The following is a 25,637-nucleotide window of genomic DNA, read 5'->3' on the forward strand; positions in this document are numbered from 1 at the left end:
TAGTGACTAGCTCTTTGCTGCTTGTCCTCATTACCATCCACTGTACATCTGCACTTGAATGAGATTCCTGGCATTAGCAAAATTGAAAAGGCAAATATAAAGTGTTTGAAAGGTTGAGGCATAGAAAACACAAAACATGGAAGGGTGGGGAACTTGACTGTTAAGTGGACCAGCTAATACAAAGTGGGCATAATTCAAATATAACGGGTGAAATAATAAACAAGAGATTTTTTTTTTAAACTAAACAATGAAAGGTAAACACATGCTAAAGACTATATTGCATAGAAATGACTGTATCATGTGCCTATTGTTAATGCTATTTGCCTTGGAGAATCAGAGCCAATAAGTTTTTCTCATTAGATTATTCATTCTGAAATCCTAGACTCCACTGAAAATCAACCTTTATCTGGCCCTTTTTTGCTGTCCTTTCCTGGGTATTTCTTTACTTCTAAAATTCTAAAAAAAAAAAAAACTGCATAGTTTCTTTCTGAAAAACAAACCAACAGTAACCCAGTAACCTCAAACTTACAGGGTGACTATGGTCCAAACTAGGATCATATGTGGTGATCAGATGGTGACACTTGTCCAGATCTTGGATTTTTCTGGGGAACCAGGGCACTTAAAAGAAAGTAGAAAGAATTAAATGAGATAGGATCAAATAATTTAGAAGAGACACAGAAAATAGAAGTTATGATGAAGATTGCAAACTTTAATTTCATCAATGAATATCTAAATACTCATATGTATATCAGTTATTGAGTTCCATTTTGCTGACCAAGCTGGCAGACTGGATGAAAAATGATTCAAAACTAACTAGTTATGATAAGACATCAGTTTTAATTAACAGAAACAATATCTAAAGACAAAAATATTTCACCTTAGACCTAATGAGATGTTCTGTTTGACACAGCACAAGAAGTTTCTTTCTGTGTTTTTGGTTTCAAAAAATATTTTAATCTTGCCTAAAAAGTATCCTTAAATTTTCATATTTCTAAAAGTGAAAACAGCATTTTAAAAGGAAAATGTGAACTTTCTAGAAACAAAACAAGCCAAGAAGTATCTTGACTTCATTTTTTTCCCCTCTCTCTCTCTTTTTTTTTTTTTTTCCAAGCAAAAATTAATCAAGCATTATCTGAATTTCCAAATAGTTTACTTCTCCTGAAGAGGGGACCTTTTCTGGTGACTAAAAGCATATTCGTACAGTACCCATTTTAATTTCAAGCACTTATAACCAATTAATTAAAAATCAACAACAGGGGAAAGGCAAAGTTAATGCTGCTTTCTGAGATCAGACTAATGTTGAGATCAGACTTTTGTTACAGCTGAGAAAAAGTCCTCTGGGGATTGCCTGAACCTGATACTTGACAAGAGGACACCAGCTATCTCTGTACTGAATGGAATATTTAACTTTAGTCCTATTAAATTACATCCAAGCACTGCAAGTGCACAAACGTACAAGGCTACAAAAGTACACAGATGCTGGGAAATACCAGCTCTATCATGCTGTTATAGTCAATGCTGCAATAAGAAAGAAATACAAGTCAGACAGGTTTCTTACATCACCCTTTATTTATTTTTATTTTTTTGTCTTTGGCTTTGGCTCTGCTAGTGGTTCTATATGCAAGTCCCTTGTCATTCCATTTGTGACCGTGTCTACTCAAAACCTATACCTGATCATGAGTCATCCAGTGTATATCCCCATATGCATCTTGCCTATCCTCTGCTAAGTCCTGGGAGAGGGCAGACAGGCTAAATGAGAGGGGAGGAAGGACTGTAGCAGAATCCTTGACCTTGTTACAGAAGTGCATGCAGCCAGTAAAACAGAGATGGTGCTGACAGATTGACTGTCTCTGTCTTTGCTTCATAGAAGCAGAGGTAACCGCTGCTTTTCTCCACTTCTTTTGGTTGGTACCAAGTTCTTTTGAGTTAAAGCCATCAAAGCAGGGCATTGTCCCATCGCTTTCCTTAAGCAAACTCCTTGGGAGTACATGCAAATGAAAAGTTCAGGCTATCTACCATATTATTGCATTCCCATCAAGTGTCTGTGGTCACTCCTAAGAGCCTCATAGCTCTCAGTTCTCTGTCCAGGTCTCAGCCCACAGTCCTCCTGTCACTGGAGAGTTTCCAGTTTCACCTGAGCTTCATGTTTTGCTGCTCTATCCTTCTCAGCTCCCTACTTGATGGAACACTTTTCTCACCTCAGTTTCACTAGCCATGCCAAAATGCCCCCCTTTCCACACCATTGGGAATGGTCCCAAGGTAAACAGTCACATGCTGAAGAAAAGTGAATGTATGTTCACTTGTTTACCTGACTGATTGAATTAATACTGTTAAGAGAAAGCTAAAAAAACCTACTCTAAATAGAAACAAAACAGCACTAACATATGCATATGTTTCTTACCTTTGTCTTCTCTGCCAGTTTTCACATCCTCTGCTGCTCTCTTTAAGGACGTGATAAGGATATTAACATCAGCACTTTGAACTTCACATTCAACAAAAATGTCAAGATCATCAGCAGAGTTCTTGGGCTTTTTGGCTTTCCTGGTTTCAAAGTGATGGATCTGAGTTTCAAACATCTGCAAGAGCCAGATGTTGATATGAGGCTTGTCAAAAGACTGAAAAGCCAAATAAATCTAGAAGCACTTATACAATATCTTTAAAAGATGACTAAAAGAGGTATTAACAAGAAGTACATGTTAAGCAATGAAGCCTAGAAATGCCCAGTTTAGAAGGAGCTAAAATACATGCAGGGCTAAACTGTAAACACAGTAGAATTACATAGAGAGAGATGGAGATGAAAGATGGGATACTGTTGATTGTGGCATTTCATCTGTGTAGAAATAGCAAATGAGTGATTGGGTAACCCTTGAGAGCCTGGCAAAATGAAAGCAGATCTATTGATGTATAATAACACCATAATCATTAAATAATTGCAAACAATTAAAAATAAGTAACAAATAAAATACTTTTCTTTTGAGATATTCGTTTTCACAGATGAGTGAGCACCTGGTAGGGGTACTTCATGTGCCCAGAATATATAATGCGTATATGGTTTACAGCTCTTGTGTTCTCTATGTCTCCTGCCAAATATGCAGGAAAAATCACTGGCTTCTAACAACACCACAGTCAGTACTTGAAATGCTGGCCTGTTTTTTAGTCATGGCTGGCCACCACAATTGCTAGAAACAGACAATAGACTGGTATCTGCTATGAACCGTTCTTGCATAAAATGACGATTCTTCTAAATGATTGTGTCTAGCTGCTTCCTCCCTGCAGAGCGCTATCCTCCATCTAGAGAGGCCAGTCAAGCTCTCTAAGCCTCTGAAGCACAATAGGGACAAGAAGGAAGGGAGAAAGCAGACGGAGGCATAACTCGGGGGCACAGGCAAGCAGAAGGACAGCAGTAAGAGAGGGGGAGATGCAGAGTAGGAGAGGTGAAGGCAATAGGGACAGAAGAGGTGGGTCAGTGGAGAAAGGGGATGGTAGGTGAGTGGCAGGGTCTCTACCTCAAAGACTTTGGCTGCCCTGGAGAGCTCAGTCTTCCTCACATTGCAGAGGGTGAGGGTCAGGATGAGAGTGGCTCCACCATCCTCCTTGCTGGAGTCAAGGCTGCCTTGCCTGTTCAAGGATTGTATGCTGCGCATCACCTTCTCCTTGCTGGCCTCTTCCCTTTGGCCTGAGATCACCCCAAAGTCAGTCTTCATTAGGAGCCAGAGCAGAAGACTGCAACTGCAAGATGTTCAGTGAAAACTTCCTGAGGTTGTGTGTAGTTCTACCAGAGTAATGGCTGGGGATTGTGATGGGACTGGAGATGCAGTGGGACTACGTGGGTGGTGAGACCAGAGCTGCCAGATGGCAGTGATGCAAGCTGGTTCCTACTGTGTTGGATGTAGAACCACTTATGTCAGCCATGCCAGACACATCAAGGGAAACTGCCTGCGTAGGATCTGCGTAAGAGCCCAAGATAACCCCCCTCTTCTGGATAACTTCAAAGCAGGGCCCTCCCCCTCTGTTTGAAGGTGTCTGCAAGCCATTCACCCCTGGAGATGGGCTCCTTTGAGGAGAGGCAATTAGCCTGAGTACCATTTATATTTCCTAGTCTGGACTGCCCTACACCGTTTCTCAGATAGCGCTTCCTCCCCATTCTCTCTTATCTCAATGGGGACCCATCTGCATTGGCCATGCCCCCAGAGAATCAAACAGGCTCTTGCCGCACTTCCTAGTCCAATCCAAGCGGTGTCCCCTTTGCACTGACACAATTGTGGGAGTGCCAGAAAGATCTATCTGAATCAAAATCAAATCTCATTGCCTACTTCTGAGCTCTTCCTGCCCACAGGCTGACCTGTCCTTCTCTAGCCCCACATAGGCTGAGTGCAGTCTGCCCATTAAGCTGGCATCTTAGCTGGCTTCCCAAGTTATAGCGTGCCCCTGTGAAAGTCATCTTGTAGGCCCAAAAGGAAGGCCAGCCACTGTTTTGTCCTCCCTTCACAAATGGAGCCATTTTCTGTGTGATCCTTAGCTGGTCCTGGATGGGTCTCACACCTCAGTAATGAATTTCTCTTAGCTCCTCCCTGGCCTGGGAAGTTAAATATGACCTGGAGACCGTGGCCACACTGCATTTCTCCTTAGCCCATGAGGCCAGGGAAGACCTCAATCCTCCTAGCTATTCCCTGGCCAAGACAGACAAACCCAGGGCAAATTTCAGAGCACCATGCCAGGAAGGCAGGTCTCAGCGTCCTCAGGAACACCCATCCACCCAGACCTAGGGAACCCTGGGCTCTGCAGGGTGGATGAGTGCCAGCCTGGGAAGCAGGGTCCTCACAGCTGTGCATGGCCCAAGACCAGGTGTCACAGGGCCTGGCACTGCCCACAGGACAGGCAAGGCTGGCCACTGGCTGAGATCCTGAACCCAGCCAGGCTTCAGGATCTGGCAACTTCGTCTGACATGGGCTGCCCCCAATCCTACACCCCTGGCCCTGCTTATGTCCCAAAGAGGCATGTCAGAGAGGTCTGTGCAGAGCCCACAGAAGCACCAGGCTTAACTGCATCTGTAAACTGAATAGGATAGGGAAGGTGGGGGGAAGAAAGTAGGCTTCGAGGGGGGGAAAATGCTGTTCCCACACCCGTGTTACCATAGTAGAGGTGGCAAGGCTGGGCATGAAGGAGCTGAGACAAGTCTGACTGTCTGAATCCAGACTGGGCCTTCCCCATGGAAAGTGGGTTCATGCATCCCCACATTCAGGTCACATGGCACAAACGACAAGTGGCACAAGCTCTATTTTTCCAGCCTTTTTCCTGAGTCCTTGCACTGCAGGTGAAAGCCCTAGGTCTTGAGATGTATGGCTATGGCACTGGTCACAAGCATTAAGAGGGCAGAACCATCAGGCTCTTATGGTTGTCTTAACAACCTAGTGTCAGAGTCCCATATCTCCATACTTGTACAACATGAAGCAGAATGGTCCTGTGTATATAAATTGAGGTTTCTCAGTAGACCCAGACTGGCATCATAAGCCACCTTAGACAGTTAGAGCACAATAAACAAAGCTTGCAGTGCAGCTTTGTAGCCCATTGCAGATCCAGCACAGAAAGATGTGGGTCCCAAGTGGTAACATGTCCTTCCCCAGCCAGTGAATGCTCTACTACCACCTTGGATCCACACTCGGGACAGGCCCAGAAAGGCTCCATACATGGTTTCCTGGTGTAAGTCAGCTTTCCTAGGACATCCCATTGCCAGAGTGTTGGTTTCAGCACTTTTGGGGACCTCTAGGAGTACAGGAGGAGAGGTTTCAGGTTGAATGTTGCAGTTTAAAGGGCTATGCAAGGACAGAAACACAGTGTGTTCCACAGGGACAGGCAGCTTCTCCTTGCAGAAAGTAAGTCTCTCCAACCCCAAAAGCCAGTAGGTTTATCCTCTCCTGTGCCCTGAGAGGGAAGCCATGGCTGATCACCACAGACAAGCTGTCCATTTTTGAACTGTTCCCATATCTCTACCATGTATGAACACAATGCTATTCATATGAGTTGGATGTGGCATTAACATTTATTTTTATTTTTATTTAGGTTATTTAAATGGTTACATTTCAACATTAAAAAAGTTTTCTCTGCCAATTGCCAGCATGGTTTGAAGAGCAGCAAAGTGACAGGCTTTAAAAGAATGAACTCCTGTGCGCTCTTCCTGTGCTTAACCCCTCTTTCAAGATTTTCTGCATCCTTTAAGGAATAAAACATCCCTACTGCAAGGCTGCTGTCAGATCTAGGCATCTTAAGATGCCCAGAGGAGACCACATCCCTATATAACTTCATGCTGATGACTTCCTGCCTCCAACACCATCACTGGCCTTGGCCAAGGTCACTGCAAAGGAAGAGGGCCTCATGAGAGGGTTCTTTGGTTACCTGAAACAAAGCTTGGAGACAAGGACATTAAGAAATGTGAGCATGGTAAGACAGAACTGAAGAAGTTTACCTAAAAGGTAAGCTTGGGATGGGTTAGTCAGTGTAGCATACAAAGATGTACAGAGTATGCAAAGGTAAAGTAATATGTTGCTGTATATTTCTAGGTAATTACACACATCAAGGGACTTTTTTTTCAAATCTCTGCTTCCTGTTAAAGCTCCATGATCTTGTCAGGATGAGTGAAACTCAGTCACTGCAGGTTAGCCTTTTTTTAATTGGAGCACACCTCAGATGGTCTTTCTCTCTCCCCTGTGTATTTACTTCTGATTAACTTGGGTGTTTAACTTACCTATAAGATTTATATTGTCCAGATAAATCAAAGAGCATTTTGCTACACAGTTTTAATTTTCTTTAGCGTGGAAATAAGAAGTGGCCCATAAAGAAGTATCATTTTAAATGAAATTTACTTTGTATTATTTAAAGCACATTAAAACTGTTATTTTTCTTCAAGAAAATCTATTCTCAGTATATGTCCTCTACTTTTCAAATACTAAGCATTTAACTTTTTCTCATCTCTGAGTCTTTCTGAACAGCTATGTGATGATGCTTTGGCTGAGCTATTGTTCATTTACACCTACATTAATGGACTCAGAATCAGACTTGTGTCATCAATGTTCTTTAACCATTCCACCTGCACATAAAAGACAATCATGAATCCTGTGTTCTTAACATTTCCATCGATTTACCACTGCTATCATGCAGAACAGAAATCAAAAGCAGAGGAGCTTGGAAAGCTGCCTGTGGATTAGTTTGAAAGACTTCACCCTTGGGATGAAATTGTCTTTTTTGGTACAGAGTTACCTTATGGGTCCTATTATATAAAGAGAGAAAAATATGGGTTATTTTCACACTGAAAATACATGCCAAGAACTGAAAATTCTACATAGACCTTGTCATAGGAACAAAAAAAAAAAAAAAAAAAAAAAAAAAGAAGAAAGATACAGAGATAAAAAAGCTTACTTCAAAGCACCTAAATGATTCCATTTTGCATAAGTATACTTCTACAGAAAAGGTTTCCAGCTGGTATCCATAGATTAATGTTATTAGCCACCATAAATATAATGGAAACAGCTGTACTTTCTGTCTTCCTAGAGGATGATGCTTACACTGAAGCTCCACTGATTTTCAATCTATAAATACAAGAGTAGTACAATAGTAGGTACTGAACTTATGAATTTTCAAATCCCCCTTCATCTTTGGATCTTCTAACAGAAATATGACTCTTGAATCATGTTGGTATCATAATGCAGTACTGTTTCAAGGTGGAAATACTGTTCTGCATTTCTTTGGTTGATTCAGTTCCAATATACAAGTGCTGATCTCTTTTCTTCAACTGGGGAGCTACAGGAAGGTATTATACAATGTGGACCAGTCCAAGAGAGCATTTAGCTGTCTTGAATGAAAGTTATTGGAGAAAATACAGAAATAGGCTTCTGAACATCAAAGCTCTTCTATCTCTATGGCTCATCTGGGTTAAACTAGAAACACGCTTGTTTCGATTTTCTGCCTCAGTCAAGCTATACTCCAGGCAGAACAAAAGTGCTTTAACAAAAGGAGATTTAAACTCAGGTGGGGGAAGGGAGGAGACTCCAAAAAGCATAATGATTGAAGATTTGTCTTGAATTATTCTGTCTGTGAATTTGAATACATTCAGATTGGGGACACAGGCTAACCCGTGTCTCCTATAGCGTTGGTGGGGACTCTAGCCACAGACACGGTGAATTAGGAATCAGAAGGCTCTGATATCTTCAGCTGCATTAAAAGACACAATTCTCCTTCATTTCCAACAGGAAGGGTATTGTTATCCACCTGGATTATGAGCCCAAAAAGTTTGGAGATACCTTGCAGCGGTGCTGAATAAAGCACCCACTCTCAGGACACATACTATACAAGGTAACCTTCACACCTCAGCTTTCCTCAGTGAGTAGCTGAGTAAGTCAGTTTAGAAAGCTCTCCCCTTTCTGTCAGCTTGTTGAATCAGCTCTAAGACAATTATGTTACACAAGGTTACAGCCATCACAGCTCTAAGACTGGGCTAATAAGGCCTTGATGACATGCTAAAACTTCTGCATTATTTTTTATTTGCACAGAGTATTGGCAAAGTGACCTAGCATCCAACAGCAAAAAGCCACACAGATGTGTCTTTTGGTAACTGTTCTCTGAAAAGGCCTTTTTGTGGGTACTGTACTGAGGCATGGACCCCATGCTCTGGATAAGCAGTCTCAGTGCCTTGCTTAGGGACTCCATTCTGCAAATCAATGACAGAACACAGCATAAAGTATTCTTGACCTACACAGACCTTTTTGGGATTAATCATTGTGCAAATACAGTATATTTGTGTGTGGCAATACATCTTTGTTAATGAAGCTGCAGCATATTTGCTGTTTTTTCTACTAGCATCTATGCTGTTTATCAATGGCAACATCACACTTCTAGAAAAAAAAATATTTCACGATAGAGGTGCTCATGTGTAAATGCAGTACAGTTTCACCAAGGGAAGGTCAAACTCTACAGGGCCAAACAGCATGTGTATATTCCCTGAAACATGTAGAGTTTAGGATTTCATGGAGAATATGCACAAATGTAAGGGACTGAGGGAAAGATTAATGTGAGAGAAAAAGGGTGGATTAGTCTGTGTTAGATATTACCATCCAGTCACTGTGCCAAGTGTGGTAATGCAACCCCATGTCTGCAGCAGATTGTAGTTCTGCATGGTGGAGATCTCCTCCTTCTGCCAACCTTTGGCACAAGAGATACAGAGGGTTTCCCTAGATTCCCAGAACTAAGTTGATGTTTATGCTTTAGTCAGAAAAAAAAATGGATTAGCGTTTGAAGGCCAAAAGAGGCAAGGGTCACCTGCAAATGTCTCTTTCTCCTTTGAAGACAGGATGAAGTAGTTGGGGTTGTTCAGCCTGGAGAAGAGAAGGCTCTGGGGAGACCTCACAGCAGCCTTCCAGTGCCTAAAGGGGTCCTGGAGGAAAGCTGGGGAGGAACTCTTTGTCAGGGAGTGTAGTGAAAGGACAGGAGGTAATGGCTTTAAACTAAAAGAAGGTAGGTTTTGATTAGATATAAAGAAGAACTTCTTAACTATGAGCATGGTGAGGCACTGGAACAGGTTGCCCAGAGAAGCTGTAGATGCTCCATCCCTGGAAGTGCTCAAGGACAGGTTGGATGAGGGTTTGAGCAACCTGGTCTAGTGGGAGATGTCCCTGCCCATGGCAGGGGGATTGGAAATAGGTGGTCTTTAAGGCTCATTCCAACCCAAACCATTCTCTGATTCTTTGTCTGATAATCTGTGATAATTAAGATATATGACAAGCATTCAAGCAGTACACAGGAAAATAGACTGAGGCTAAGTGAAGATGGGTATTTGTATATGGCAGCTTCTATACTGTAGCTGATGATTAGTATGAGTTATAGACAATCTTCATTTTATCTTCTGAAGAGCATTGCAAAGGATCCCCATCTCACCTGCAAAGGAAATAATCACAGTAATTAATCCTACAGTTATCCCATTTCTAAAACCCCTGTATATATTCACCATTTATATTCATTCCGTAAAAAAAAAAAAAAAAAAAAAAAAAAAACAGTTGAGCAAATAAATGCTGGATTGGACACATTTATGAGGGTCATAATGAAGTAGAGGTTTTAAAGTCAGTCCTTCTTCACCTTCATCAGCCATACAAGGTTGGCTTGCAGGAATAGGAATGCTGGCTCTTAGCAGGCCAGTCAATATTAAAAATATTCCACATCAGGGAAAAAGCTAGGATGACAAAAGAAAATATGACTAAGCCAAGCTTTCCCTTTACTTCCTTGCTGAAAACAACTAGAACCTCAGGTCAGAATCCATCACCCTCTGGCCTTTCCTAGCACCTCCAGTAAAACTGGAAATTTCAGATGTAACAAACTATAGTCAAGTGGAAGTGCTGTTTGGAAGTTTAGCTAGAATTAGGAAGGAATTTTTGCACCATAAAGGAGATGTTTGATGACTGAACTTGGTCAAGCTCAAAGCACAAAAGGCAACCAGACAAAATCTGCTTTGTGGTTACTATTTCTGATTCAAGCTCTGAGGAATTCAAGCTAACAAATGTGTGGTTCCTTACTGTTGATGGTGTCAGCTAAATTCTTCAGCTGCTTTGCGTTGTCCAGGACTTCGATTCTCTGGGTGTAGGGATTGTACCGAACAGAGAAAGGACGAGGGATCGTCTGAGCAAATTTCCTGAGGGAAAATACAAAAACACATGCAAACCTGAAAAGCTCCTATTTTCAGTAACTCTCTTTTTTGGTTGGTATATGCATTTGCTGGTAAGGGTAATAAGAAAATCTGTGAAAGGAAATAACTGAAATTCCTGCTGAGTGAGCTGAGACCTACAGCATTCTGTAACATGCTTGAATGTTCATTTATCCTTACCACCTTTGTTTTTCCCAAACAGGCCTAATTATGCTATTGGCATGTCAACACTGCTCCTGATATAGTCCAACTACATAGCTACTAGGATTTGCCAAACTTTAAAACTTCTTTTTCCTTTCAGGAATGCAAAAGATAGGAATCCTGATCCATGTTTACAATTTCTGGGAAAGCAAGGACAAGTATCTATGCCATTCTGGCATATCATGGAGCAAACAGACTTAATTTCTGGCATTGTTAGTAGAGGCACACAGGTCATTGCAAATATAGGAGATAGTCAGTGGAGTGAAGTTGCAGTCTTATTCTCAGCTGCAAAATAGTTAATTCCACAGCAAAAGCAGTAAGAATTCAGTATCTTGGGAAAATACTAATTTGCATAACCACAGAACTGTAGAAAGGAAGACTCTGAGTGGGAAGAGATGGTCAGAGCTATTGTTCCAGACTCCTTGCAGACCCCAGCAGGATACTGGCTTATATATCTGCTTCAGATTACTGAAGTTATTGCTGAAAGAGGAAGGAAAGCACGCAGGAATTGATTATGGAACCCCACTATACGGACTGTGACTCATCATGTTAAATCCCATAGGCCCAGAAGAGTGGAATATGCTGGATGCCACCTCCACTTTGCTCCTTCAGTTTAGTCCTAATTATTATCAGCTAAAACTCTTGTTTCAAACAGATTTCAGTGTGAGCAGGCCACAAGGTGTGACAGTAAAAAAAATTTAGGTTGGCTATGATGAAAGTGTTTTTCTAAGGGGACAGATCCACTTTAGAAGACAGTCTTCCTAAATCTCAGCTGAAAGTAAGATTCTTATTAGGAAATGAATTTCTTATTAGGAGATGAATATCTCAATACGAAATTTCCAGGTCAGCCTTGGAAGAATTTTTCAGGGAGGTTTTCTGTTACACACACACACAAATGTGCACCCAGGCATAACCTGCCAACACAGGCATTGGACCAACCTGTTCACCTCTTTCAGTTTAACCAGTTCTCCAATTTGATCTTTGAAACAAATAAAGAAGCCCCAAGATCCTTTTTATAGAGCAATGCAACATCTTACGTTTTTTTAAAGGAGCTTGCTTATCAGTTCTTATCAGTTCATTTCAGTGAGAAGAAGTACATAGAGAAGATAGAAAATGTATGCAGGATATTAATAGCATAAACCAGAAGAGAAAGCTATCTTTCTCAATTATTGGCCCAGAGCAAATGGTAGGAGTAGAGGCTGTAGGTTTATGATGACTGAGGAAAAAGCAGAGGAGGTAGCTAGGAAGACCCAGAAGCTGAGGAGCCTAGGACAGCAAAATGTTTTGGGTCTTGGTATGTGTTCATCTGTGAGAGAGAGAGAAAGAAAGAAGAGATGGCAGGTCTGAAACAAGTCCCTCTATGGCATCTCATGTGAAAGATTTGTTGAGTGTGAACAAGGCTAACCCCCAGTGGTTTGGCTAACATCCAGAAAGAATGTTGTTGTTGTTTTTAAACAAAAATAGAAATATTGCTGTGAGGTGGAACCCAAGCTGAACCACAAATGCAGTCTGAGCCAGTCCTGTTTCAAGAACCAGAACTGAACCTGGGCCATTACTTCAAAGTCTTGTTGAACTGGAACTGAATTTGTGTTTGAGTCACAGATGACTGAAACATTTACTGTGTAGCCCTGTAGGCTCGTAAACACACTGCTGGTAACAAGCTGGAGGCTCTGTATTAAGCTAACAACAGAGGTCTCGGGTTGAAGGTTATTAGGTTGGCTTGGACATTTTTTTTTTTAGCTGTAATAGCAATTGTCTAATGACCATGTAGCTATTACCTAATTTGTTTTAGTTTAGCTCAATTCTGAATAATTGCGTGCTATAATGCCTACTGTTAATAATTTCCATATAGGCAGGAATACCATGTAGTTGTGCTGTATAGAGTGAACTAAGTCTGGCCCTAAAGTAATAATGAAACATAAAGAACTACTGTCATGGGATGATAACAGGCCTTAAAGGCATGAGCATAGGATGATGCTGTGGTCCCTGGGCTATCAGGCTATTAGCAACTCTCCAACTCCCCACTGGTCAGTTACTCATAGTAACTTAAGAGCTGAGGAAAAAAAAATAAAGACCTAAAATAATATTTATCATACATCTGTTAAGTCAGAAGTAAAACATATTTTCAGAACAATGTAGAAAAAGTAAGATATAAAGAATATTAGAGAACATAAAAATGGCCCTGAACACACTTTGGACTCAGGAGAAAGAAACAAAGCATCAAGAATATCAACACCTTCCTCCTCCTCACAAAAGAGAGAAAGAAACTATTTTCATTAGTATCACAGCTCTGCCCTGAAGACCTCAACAGATGCTGATTACTTGACAACTCCACCCACCACCACCACCAGACTGAAACCATTGATTTTAGGACACAAAAGAAATTGTAAGGGTGGGCATAAATTCAGTAGAAAAGGAGAATATACTGGGAGATTATTTTTTATAACAAATTTTAACTATAGCAATGTTAAAGAGACTTATATCTGTTAATTAGCTAGCTTTGAACCTATGTGTTACTATCAGTGCAATTGGACTTATAATGTATTTTTATATGTATTTTTGTTATACTGATGAAACTCAATTAGGATAAGCAGAAATTCTTGGCTTCATATAAAAGGCATGTTCCCTTCATTCCCCGTAACAAAATTTTTAGTGTAACAACTCCTAAGTCTCTTTGAGCACTGAAGAATTTATTATGAAGCCTCTCAAAACAATACCTGTCAACCCAATACCTGTTATGACAATGAGTTCCATTGTGTTTGCAGAGGTCGAGAAATTGCATCATATATATGGAATGACTGGATTACCTTAGCTTTTCTTTTGCGTCTTTAAAACTTTCAGCAACAAAGTAGACAGGCTGGAACTCAGTAACAGGGTACTTCTGCACAGCAGTCTTCTCCAGGACAAGAGGCTGAATCTCAGGTTTACTTGATAAACAGTACTATGAGCAAAAGGGTAAGAAGTTTGTTTCAGTTTAAAAGTTCTTTAATTTGCTGTGAGAGAAAGATAGAGCTACTGAATACCACCCGGTTTCTCAAAGGGAAGACTTGCTGCTGTGGAATACCAATGACACAGTGACTTACTAGGAAAGAAGCAGCTATGAGCCCTTTGTCTATAAATACACTGACACATCTATTAGGTAGAGCACTTCAGTGAACTATGACATTATATGCTACTTGTGTGCACAAAGTATGAAGGAAAATAAGGGTTTGAACATATCTGGAAGAGAAAATTGAGCAATTATAAAAACCCAGGTATGAACAATGTATCATCTTCAAAATGTTTTATAGAACACACCTGTAGCTCCCCAAATGAAGACAGCAGCCCTGCACCATATGCCTTTAGTGAATCACCTTCCTTACATAGTCCAAACTCCACTGTAAACCAATAAACCTAGAAAGAAATTTAGAGAGAAGCATATGATTCCTTGATCAAATGGGCAGGGACGCATCATTGATTTGAATGCATTTAGAATTTGCTTTTCTATTTAAAATATTGCAGTGTGTCAAATATCAACTGCATTAATACAATAAACATCCTCACAGACTGAAATTCTTCTTCTGGAAGGGCCACGGTGCAAATTGAGCTTCCTGACAAATGCAGTTGTGTTTTACTGTGCCTACATTTGTCAGCAGAGCAGAGACAATGAAACTATAGCAATAAAATTTCATTTGGTCTGGCCAACTCAGTTAAGTTTGAACCTTTGATGATATAAGTTTGTTTCCTGTTTTACACAGAGGGCATCTAGCTGCAGCAGCACAGAGGGAATGAGCTGTTAGTGCAATAGAAGACATCATTGTGTGGCCTACCTTGACTTTTTGGTCTGCTACTATGTGTTTGAAAGGATATGTGCCCTGCCTCACAAAAACTACTTCATCTATCAGAAACAGCAAAGATGCTGCAGTACTCTGCCAGGTGAGCTGGCACTGGGGACACTAATCTCATAGGCTAATGAGATCACTAGTCTCATCTAGATCGTTAGGTCACTAATCTCGTCTCTCTCTCTCCTGATTTTCATTTGGAGTCACAGAGCAGGATTCAGGTAAAGCATTAACTTATCTGCCCAGCAGGGCAGAAGAAAAGGAACACTAGCAGGTAGAACAGCTAAGGAAGCTGTCTCCCGAAATTCACTGGGGGCATGTAGTAACATGTAATCTCCTCTTGCCTAATATGTTTGTGCTGGAGGAAGTCTTGTCTGGCCCTCTGTGTTTAATCACAACTGTCACTTTGAATAAGTGGTGCCAAAATTATTTTTCTTTAATGTAACTGTTTCAGGGTGGGGTTTTCCAATTATGGACTTCACTCTGTTCCCATTCAACTCTATGGGAGTTCTATCAGTGACTTCAGTGGCAGCAGAATTAAACAACACAGGGTGCTTTGGAAGACTGGGCCCTCATTTATTAAATTACCGTAGCAAGTTTCTCGATGAAATCATCTGGAGCTCCCAGAGATGCCAGTCCAATTTCCTGTAACAATAAACCATTATTCTTCAAGCCATTTATTGCAAACATTCTTCCTGTCTTGTCTTATGTAATTTCTCACATTTTAAATGTTACCATCACTTATTACCACACACAAATGTTTACAGGACATATTCCTATCGTGCAACATCAATTTTAAACCAGAACTCTCTCCAGAAATGAACAAAAGGGTCCTGTCTAAATGTCATTTACAAGGCATAGTTCTTTGTGCTTGGTACAAAAGCCATTGAAGTCAAATAAAATTCTCCTTTTGCTTTGACAGACTTTTGATCAAGCCCACAATGCACACCCAAGAGAATGATACAGTCAAAAGAAGATAAATCAATCACATCTATACTGCTTAAATATTTATTTTTGCTTTGATGGGTCCGGATTGCAGGAGGTTTCTTGCAGCCTTGAAAGACATGTTTGTTTATTTGTGTTTTTTTCCTGAATGACAGGGCATGATTTGAAAGAGCTCATTCATACCTTGGGAGGTAATAGAAACTTTCCCAGGAGGCATGCTATAGCTGGATTCAGAAGCTACATGAGACTGTATATAACCAGGTACCTTTCTCACTTTGCTCCAGTGAGGACTGCACAATGTAAAATCAGAGCCCCCACTCCCAGTACCCTTTCCCAAACCAAAAGCATTAGTGCAGCTATTGTCAAATATGTCAAATCCCAATAAGCCAAAGTGCAGTAGGGGCTATTTTGAAGGAATCCCTGGTCCTGGGGAAATGCAGAGCCTGCAGTCAATACTGAGTGCTAATAGCTACAGCAGGTTAATTTCTGTCTTGTGAGCAGGTTGTTACATAAAGGCTATGTCCCTTTCTTTCCCTTCTTCCATACTTCCATCTTTCTGTCCTTCTTGACCTCCCATCCTTCTATCCTCAATCCTTCTTTCTGTCTTTATTTCTGTCTCTCTTTGTCTTTCTCTTCCTTCTTTTCTTCCTTCCTTCCTTCCTTCCTTCCTTCCTTCCTTCCTTCCTGTCTGTCTGTCTGTTTTTTCTTGTTTTTCTGGTAAGATGCAGCCTAAATTTACTCCTTCCCTGAGGTTTGGCTTCTTTTCCAGAGACATTAACACTAGCAAAGAGAAAGCTCTTCTCCAGCCGTCTCACACATTTGCAAATGGGACAGTTCCTCACTTGACATCCTCTGTGATAGACTTCTCTGTGACTTCAACAGAAAAATAAGTAAATAAATAAATAAAAATTCTTCACTTTCCCTAACGTTTGGGCTACAAGATGGAGCAATAACTCATTTGAATCACGAGCCATTTAACTTTCCCCAGAAGGATCAACATCTACAGAGAAGGTTTTAGATGAATTCTTTACAAAGGATTTGCCTGTAAAAAACAACCCACACAAGACAAACGTTTGGCGTATGGGTACATAAGTTCACACATGTGATTTGTGTCTAGATTTCAAGCAGTAAATAAATCCTGATTCACAGCCTTCATGACATCAGCTGTTGTCAGAAATGCAGCAATGCTCTCCCCTATGTTCCAGTTTGTTTCTTTACTACTCTTAGGAAGCTACCAACTGCAAACATACATCATTTCAATGGAATAGAAACATTAAGGTTGGAAAAGACTTCCAAGATCATCTGGTCCAACCATCCTCCTACAACCAATGTCACCCACTAAATCATGTCCCTAACCACCAAGTCCAACCTTTCCTTGAACACCCCCAGGGACAGTGACACCACCACTTCTTTGGTTAACCCGTTCCAATGCCTGACTGCTCTTCTGAGAAGAAATGTCTCCTAATTTCCAACCTAAACCTCCCCTGGTGCAACTTGAGGCCATTCCCTGTAGTCCTATCACTAGTTACCCGTGAGAACAGGCCAACCCTCAGCCCCCCACACCTTCCTTTCAGGTAGTTGTAGAGAGCAATAAGGTCTGCCCTGAGCCTCCTCTTCTCCAGACTAAACAACCCCGGTTCCCTCAGCCACTCCTCACAGGACTCGTGCTCCAGACCCTTCACCAACTTCGTAGCCCTTCTCTGGATATGCTCCAGGGCCTCAGTGTCCTTCTTGTACTGAGGGGCCCAAAGCTGAACACAGCACTCAAGGTGAGGCCTCACCAGAACAGAGTACAGGAGGAAGATCACTTCCCTGGTCCTACTGGCTGCACCATTCCTGATACAAGCCAGGATGCCATTGGCCTTCTTGGCCACCTGGGCACACTGCTGTCTCATGTTCAGGTGAGCATTGACCAACATCCCCAGATCCTTTTCCTTTGCACAGATTTCCAGCCACTCTGGCCCAAGTCTGTAGTGCTGCATAGGTTGTTGTGGCCAAACTGCAGGACCTGGCACTCAGCCATGTTGAACCTCATCCCATTGACCTCTGCCCATCAACCCATCTACTTTAGGTCCCTCTGCAGGTCCTTCCTACCCTCCAGCAGATCAACACTTCCCCACTTCCCCACAGCTTGGTGTTGTCTGCAGATTTATTGAGGGTGCACTCAATTCCCTCATCCAAATCAACAGTAAAGATATTAAAGAGGATGGGCCCCAAAACCGCCCCCTGGGGAACACCAATGGTGACTGGTCACCAGCTGGATTTAACTCCATTCATCACCACTCTCTGGAATACCTATCCATGACAATCTCAGATGACAAAACAGAAAGGAAAATAGTTAATACCATCTGCTATTTGGAAAAGGAGACTCAGTTGACCTCAGTCACTCTTAGACAATAAGCTTAAAGGTGAATTTCCCTCCACACCATCCCATCCCTTGTAGCTATTATTTCATCCTCTGAATTGCCTCAGCTCTGGTGTGTTCAGTTATAAAAATAGCATAACTGCTGAATAACTTACCTGAGAAAACTGAGCAAAACTGGGATCAGCAAAAAGAGGCACATGTCCTAGCAGCTCATGGCAAATATCACTGCAGGAAAACATGACATCTGAATAACTTTAATTTAGGCAAAGTCCAGCCCTAGAGTCCACGTATAGTCAGGAGTGCAGGGCATGCACTCCTATCAGCAAATAATGCTCAGGACTCATAGGCAAACATTTTTGCTCTAACTCGACTCTTGTGAGGTCAAGGTTTGCACTCTCAAGGCTTTTTAGAGGTTTTATCCTCACAGATGCCTCAGAGGAAGGATAGTGTATTATTTGTTTTCCTTTTGGAAGAAAACTGTCCTTTCAACTGTTCAGGAAGATATCATCCCACCAAAGGAAATGTGCTTTTCACTCTCAAGGGCAGGAAATAGCTCTAAATGCAGCTCAGGCAACTAAGACAACTCACCGTAGTGTCAACATACACATCAGGAGCTCAACCCCAGCCCCTGTTCAGGTCCAGAGCCTCACACTAAGAGATGGGAACTCACTTTTCCTGGGGTAGGACTCCTTTCACTACAAGTTGAAGTTGGCAGCTGAACAGGTGTGTTTGGGGAAGAGCTCACCTAGGGACTGCTAGAGTTTTCAAAGACCCAGAAGCAGTTTAGTGAGACAGAAAGGCAAGATGGATGAGACGCTCCCAGGAAGGCAAGGTCTGTGGAAGACTTCTATAGGGCAGATTTGAAGAGCAGATATTCTTGAAGAGCAGATTTTCAAGGAGATGTATGCCCAGGAGAACAGCCCAGTCAATAAGAATTAAGCTGGGGATTTGAGAGGCAAGGGACTCAGAGGAAAAGATGTAAGCCACACTGTGAAAGATGTCGTTCACTGGACCCTTCTGGAGACAGTGCAAGACTTGCAGGCACTGCATAACAGCAGCAGCAGGGGCTGTAGTAAGGCTTTCCACTCTGCAGTCAGTCCCTATTTGCCTGGGCATTTTGTGAGGAGAGGAGAGCAAGGCAGATTTCAGTGTGGCTTTGTGCAGGATGGGAATAGGGTGAAGAGACGCAAGCAGAAAAATCAGAAGAATAAGGAGTGGAAAAATGGAGGGGAAAGGGAGGATGTGGGAAGAAGTAGAGAGAAAAAAATTATTATGGATGTGGAGGAAGAATTGCAGTAATAAAAAGCAGAGGAAGAAGATAACTTTTTTTTTTTTTTTTAATAGCAAGTGGAGAAGGACAGGGACAGGCAGAAATTTTACAATATAAAACTGAAAAAGAGAAGGGGTCACTGATCTGGGCTTCCTCTATCTTGCTGCCAGAAGCTTGCTTGCAACATGTTGAGTCATTCCTGCACTAGATTTCACACCACTGCTTTGGGTGTTAATAGCTAAGTTAAATGCTTTTGTATGCTCCTCTCCCGACTCCCAGCCACCACACAAGCATGTCTTCAGTTAGTAGAACTGTCTGATCAATCCCAGAACAACTTGCAGAAGAGGATACAGCTTACTAAAAAGACTAGAAATCTTCCAAAAATGTTTTCAGAAGAGTGCAGTCACTTGGCTGCTTTCCATTAACTGTTCCCAGGAGTGCTCTGGAGTCCCTCATGGTTATTATCAGTTGGCCTGACCCTATTGCTAGTCTGCTATGACTTTATGTACTTTCTGTGCCAAAGTACTTACGGCTCTGGTGTGTACATAGGTTTCGACGCATGGCGAATATACTGTGTAGAGTGAAATACTCGGAATGCCAAACCAGCCAAGAAATCCCGAGAGGAGAGCAAGCCTGCAACAGGACGCAGGCGAAATCCAGTGCAGGCTGAAGAGACAGAAAGGTGGCATGTTAAAAGCAGCTGCTGTACTTGATTTATCCTTGTCTGGACTCCTCACAGTAGAAGAAAGTTAATTGTTTTCTTTGCCCTCACTATGTTTTCTATGCCCTCACTATGTAAATAGAGTTTAGTTGTGAAAGAGCAGGGAATTTTCTACCCATGTGTACCAGCATCATAGTACCTGAACATCCATACCAATGTATTTCTGAAAGTTTTCAAGAGGGACCTGAGGCACAGGCTAAAGAATGTGCCCAAGTGCTCACACAAAGCCTACAATTGAGCAGATACTGCTTGTCCATCTGTGAAAACACCACCCCTGCTGACAGAAGAGGCATGCTTATATATATATATATATAAATATATATATATACACACGTATACATGTGTTTTGTTTGTTTGTTTGTTTTTTTTATATGCTTCAAACTTACTCTGCAAGAATTTTGAAATATCTTCAAGCTGGGGAATGTTATCCTCCCGGTAGCCACAGTACTTCTCTAGCAGTGGGAACACATGGTTATGTTCATAACAAGCATGAGTTGGATAGAGACTCTTCAGCTCCCTGAAGACGGTGCCCCATGTTTTCTTTTCTTCTTCTGTGTAGGTGACTCGAGGAATAGGTTGGCCACTGAAAACAAATACGGATATTCTCCATAGGAGTGACATAAAAAGTGTCCTATGCCACCGGCATCATACTCAGGAGCTCTACATAGGGTGGTCAGGAGCTGCTGGTACAGGAAGGGAGATGCCTTTTCTTTGACATGGAGGTGCAAAGGGAGTCTCACTTGCCCCTAGGCACTGACTGAGAAGAACTCTACCAACCTCAGGTGCGATACTGGCCTTTAGCCAACCCCTTGCATTACTGTGATACAAATAAATTAGTGCTTATTTTTCTTATCAAGACATTCTTCTAAAAATATTCTCTGGCTGATGGTTTCAATTTCTTTCAATTTCTAACCATGGAACAGCTGTTGTATTTCTTGCTCTAATGCACACTATATTAATTGTCTTTGTTACAACAGGGAAACCACCAGCTCCAGAAAAGTCTGTTTCATGGCAGTCAGAGAAATTCTGAGCTGTGCTTTATGCTACAACAGATGCAGACTTCAGCCAGTTTGACCCTTTTTTTTTTTTTAATTGTAATGAGTAATTTTGTGTCAAATCCCACCCTCAGGCCTCCATGTACTTAGCTCATGTTGAAGCTAGCACGAATTAGACAATCCCAAGCAATGTGTTTTGGCCTCCTGTGAATAGTCAATTTCTTAGCAATAATGATAGGGCCATAGGTGAATCCAACAGCTTTGAAAAATCAAAGGGTTTTAAGTAACTTAATAGGGTTAACATCACTGCTGGAATAATGCCGGAGCTTTCCAAGCCCCAGAGACCCATTGTTAAACTATCGATGACACCCTACCATCTCCTACCCCCTCATTTTCCCCTTGAGCCTCAGGGCAGCTCCTCTGGAGTACCATAATTTTCTGCATCTCTGTATCAGCCCTTCTTTGATTTGTGGAGCTTTAAACATCACATTGAATTACGAGGATTGCTTGGGGATTTTTGTTCCTATAACACTCCTAAGTAATCCTAAGTAATCCTCAGCCACCTTCCAGAGCTACAGGGGAAAATTATTGGCTTAAAAACTTTTCAAATTTCAATTAAAAAATTACAAGAATAAACAGGGCCAGAAGCTAAGGAAGGCAGAAGAAAAAGGCAAGCTAAAGGCAAAGAAGAGACAACTCAGGGAAATGAGGCATTCAACAAAAATGACAGGTAGATGTACCAAGAAAGAAGGCAAAAGAGCAAAGGCAGAGAGGAGCAAAGAAAGCAGAGAGACACAAACAGGAGGACAAAAGAAGTGCAAAAGAGGGGGGACACAGAAGAAGATTAAATTGATAAGGAGAAGTGTGAAAAAACTGACCACAGACCTACCTCACCTTTGTAGCTGACTTCACAAGCTATGCATTTTGCTTTTTCAGATACTTTCCATAATGCCTCATAGTTTTGATTGTCCCTCTCTTCCTGCCCAGTTCTCTGTGCCCCTGTCTCTCCCTTGCAAGAGACACTCCCTTGGCCTCTGCTCTCCTGCTGCAGACCCTGTAAGTCATCTGCCATGTGTAGCACCCAGGGCAAGAAGATTACTCATTTGGTTCTTCCTGAATCAGCATCCAAAGTCACTGAATACACGTACTTTCTTTCCACAAGACCCAAAAGCCCAAATGTGGGCTTTCACACTCTGTTCATTACTCTGTTAGTGAAAGACCTTATTGAAAAGTCCAAGAACTTCACAGAGGTCCAAGCCTGTGTAGCCTTCAATGTGTCTGAGGATCTGGATAACAGACTAAATATTAAGCAGTTGTATCTTGGAATATAATGGTTTCATCCTCCTAAGCTGTTTTGCTGGTTTCAGGTTGAATACTGGAGGAGGGGTGGTTTAGAAGATGTGGGTATTATCTTATTTTTGTTTTATTTCTCTAGGATTTAATGAAAGCCTACAAACTAGACACTAGAATTTGCTATCTGTTAAGCAGGAAAGGTGAATCTTCTACGGGATACATATAAATGGAAACTAGATCCATTCATATTTGGCCACAAAGCCTTATCCAATTTTTTGAGCCACAAAATGGGCTCCTGACTTTTTTCACCTGACTTTTTTCACTTTGCATCAATCAGACCAATTTTGTCTCATTTTATGAGCATTATGAGCTTTTTGGCTCAGAGACTATCTTTTCATCACAGTCCTGTGCAAAGTGGATCCCTAAATGTACAACATATGTTACCTTATCCTTTGCAATCACAATTTTTACCAGTCTCAGCAAGAGTCAGGCCCAGTATTACTGATGTAAATGTGTGAGTGGCTCTGGGAGCAGAATTTTATCTCCTCCAGATTTGATCACTGAAAGCAATCAAGCAAGCCTGTTCTAAATGAATTTATCATCTCTATTCATTTATTTTTCTTGGGAAATGAGAGCCCAAATTGCTGATTGCAGCTGGGTCAGACATGATAAAAGTAGAGTATCAGGCACTGGATTAGCATCAGAACCATAAGTTATTCATTATTTTAATAGTGCATGCAGCTCCTGCTTTAATGTAAATGATAGGCACTCCTCCCCCAGTCCCAGTTTAATGGGGAGGATACCAGAAGCAGCTTTATTCAATGCTCAGGTCTTTGTAGTAGCAACTGAGTCTGCTGCTCAATTAGACAACAAAGCCAGGGGAAGAGGGGTGTTGTGGGGAAAGAGGGGAGGCGATGTTCTCATCTGAATGTGTGCCTGCAACAATTTACTTTTGTTTTACTGCTATTTGGGAAAAAAAACATGAACAGGAAGATTTAAACACATGCCAGAGAAAAGCCAGCAGCAGGAGGATGCTTGTGGAAAAACGGGGACTGCCAGCAGGACAAGAGCTCCAGGAGAGAACAGGAGATATAGGCTAGCTTTTTGCCCACACACTGAGCACTCACTGTCTGTAGTTGTAGGCGATGTCTGCAAACTCCTTCCTCCGGGCCCGGTACACAGGATCTTTGAACCCCTAAAGAGAAACAGTGACATTCAGTCCCTGTGTAAGTGCAGGTGGTAAACAGCCTTCCTCCTGCTGAGCACCCTTGGGCATGGCTGGTCCAAGGGAGCAGCAAGCTGCCTGGGGAGCGACAGAAGTGTAGCAGGAGGTGTGGGAAGCTGCCTCCATCCTTCCTGGCTCCCCTACACCCGGCTTGCAAAGGGCACTGCTCCTTCCCTGTCTGCAGGGCAGCTGTTCAGCTGCAGCCTTCCAGCCCTTCTCACCCTCAAGCCCTTTTGTTTTGTCATTTCCAAATGCTACGAAAAAGGGAAACACTCTCCTTTACAACACAGGCAGGGTGCTACCACAAGAGCAATGCACCATATAAACAGCCCTCAGATAAAAACGCCCTTCTGGTTTGTCATGAAACTTGTCGCAGTTGCCAGCACAGCTTGGCTGGTCTAGAGAAGCAGAGCTAAACCATATTAGAAACACACTCATCAGTTCAGGCAGACCTTTTAGGTATTTTTTTCAGCATGAACAATATTTCAAGGTGCTTGTTTTCAAAATGTTAGAAGAATGGTAAGCACCTAGCTAACCAAAAAGCCCTATTAGTGCTACAAAATCAATCATTTGAAGGGGAAATGATTACAATAGAGAATGTGTAATAGACTTTGTGGTTGTCAGTTTGACCTTTGCAGCTAATTATCTGTATTACCAGAGATAAGAAATATAATCTATAAATCTTCTCCTGGAATAACCATTCTCCTGTCCCAATGTGCCATTTATTATAGGTTCCTCAGGGCTAGGAGTGTCTTCACCACCTAAAGTAGAGAAATGTCCTTCCCAGATAGAAGACATTTCTGCAAGGCAAATAGCAACAACCCTGTGGGCACTGCTTCAGTTCATGAATGCACCTCAGAGGTGCATGGCACAACAGGACTGATTGGCCACGAAACACAACCAGGTACAGGAGATAGCTAAAGCACTGTGCAGATCAAAGAGTGCTAGGCAAACAAAGGCAGCCAATAGCCTAAAAAAATGCACTGTCCTGGATTAACCTGGTATTTGTGGTTAAATCCCAACACAGGCTCTTTTAATTTATTTATTTCTGCACACTGTGTGCTGTCTTGCCTATTTACCGCAGCAGTTGGGCTTCTTTTTTAAGGTAACCTGGATAAAACTGCTCACAAAATAATTCTAGGAACTGAAGCAGAGATGCTTTATTCCTTTTCATATCTATATATATTATTTTTTTCAAATACAGTCTTGGTCTATTCCCACATGACACACAAGGGGGCCATTGACTCAGTGTATCTCCTTTCATTCTGCCTTTCATACGACTGCACTGAATATCATGAATCATTGTATATGATACATAACACATCTTGAATTAAGCAATAGGTAGTGAATGACTAATCACCTCATCTCAATTAAACTAATAGCAGCAATTTTTGTTGCGCTGCATGTAATTTATTTATAATCATCCTATCTCAATTAAACTAATAGCAGCAATTTCTGTTGCTCTGCGTGGAACTCGGTGTGTTTTGACAAATGAAAATAAGTTGTTGTTTGCTTGGAGAGGGAGTAGAAGCAGCAAGTATTCTTGTATTTGGAAGAGCTGAAAAACCACTGAAGTAATTTTTTTTATCAACTAGGCCAGCGAACAAAACTATCTGACACTACCATTTAAACCACAAACTTTTTGAAACAATGACTTTTCCTTTTGTTCTTTCTCATCATACAAAAATCATGACAGATTTAACAACCACATAACAATGCACAAGCTCAATCGTGACCAACCACGAAAAAGCACTCTTCCTATCTCCAGGATATAATATGCTGCTCCTGAAGTTTTTGTTACTAGTGATTCACTGAGTCTGAAGTCAGCATCAGAGCCATGCGGGAAAACCAGAAGTGTTCCTGTGGTGGCCTTGTGCTCTGTGATGTCTGTGACTCTTCATGTCTACTAGTATTTGTTTAAATTAAAGCAACTTTTGGTCTGCTCAGCTTCATAGCAGGGATTGGGCTGATTCTAACCCTAGAAATGTGGTACCTTTCTTGTCCAAAAGCCTGAGACTTAGTCTGCTATATTTGTCTTAAGGAAGAGCAAGTGTAAATCAGAAAAACATCAATCCCCAAACTAGAAACATGTTAAAAAGCAAAGCTCTGTTTCTTAC

The 25,637-nt window shown here is 41.7% G+C and overlaps 2 protein-coding genes and 1 long non-coding RNA gene across 4 annotated transcripts in view; 1 reads left to right on the forward strand and 2 right to left on the reverse strand.

The window, feature by feature from the left end:
• LOC137846254 (tyrosine 3-monooxygenase-like) overlaps window positions 1-5,888 on the reverse strand; it is a 38,289-nt gene extending 32,401 nt beyond the window's left edge. Inside the window, exons 1-3 of the mRNA XM_068664109.1 lie at window positions 3,507-5,888; window positions 2,402-2,576; window positions 530-618 (exon numbers count right to left, since the gene is read on the reverse strand). Of these exons, the coding sequence (XP_068520210.1) occupies window positions 530-618; window positions 2,402-2,576; window positions 3,507-3,704 (462 nt within the window). The 5' untranslated portion in view covers window positions 3,705-5,888. The remainder of the gene's footprint in view (window positions 1-529; window positions 619-2,401; window positions 2,577-3,506) is intronic.
• The window catches only part of LOC137846258 (uncharacterized), a 98,819-nt gene that overhangs the window by 46,279 nt on the left and 26,903 nt on the right, over window positions 1-25,637 (forward strand). The window contains exon 5 of one of the 2 annotated variants that reach the window (XR_011090434.1): window positions 14,623-18,163. The exons of the other annotated variant lie outside the window; for it this stretch is intronic. This is a non-coding gene — a long non-coding RNA (uncharacterized lncRNA). Of the gene's footprint in view, window positions 1-14,622; window positions 18,164-25,637 lie in introns of those variants that run through there. 2 annotated transcript variants of the gene reach the window in all.
• The window catches only part of PAH (phenylalanine hydroxylase), a 40,291-nt gene continuing 20,671 nt past the window's right edge, over window positions 6,018-25,637 (reverse strand). The window contains exons 5-13 of the mRNA XM_068664082.1: window positions 23,423-23,490; window positions 20,394-20,590; window positions 19,817-19,952; window positions 18,172-18,241; window positions 15,295-15,351; window positions 14,183-14,278; window positions 13,693-13,826; window positions 10,557-10,672; window positions 6,018-9,924 (exon numbers count right to left, since the gene is read on the reverse strand). Coding sequence (XP_068520183.1) covers window positions 9,881-9,924; window positions 10,557-10,672; window positions 13,693-13,826; window positions 14,183-14,278; window positions 15,295-15,351; window positions 18,172-18,241; window positions 19,817-19,952; window positions 20,394-20,590; window positions 23,423-23,490 — 918 coding nt within the window. The 3' untranslated portion in view covers window positions 6,018-9,880. The remainder of the gene's footprint in view (window positions 9,925-10,556; window positions 10,673-13,692; window positions 13,827-14,182; window positions 14,279-15,294; window positions 15,352-18,171; window positions 18,242-19,816; window positions 19,953-20,393; window positions 20,591-23,422; window positions 23,491-25,637) is intronic.

Source organism: Anas acuta, chromosome 1, assembly GCF_963932015.1.
Source record: "Anas acuta chromosome 1, bAnaAcu1.1, whole genome shotgun sequence".
Classification (NCBI taxonomy): domain Eukaryota; kingdom Metazoa; phylum Chordata; class Aves; order Anseriformes; family Anatidae; genus Anas; species Anas acuta.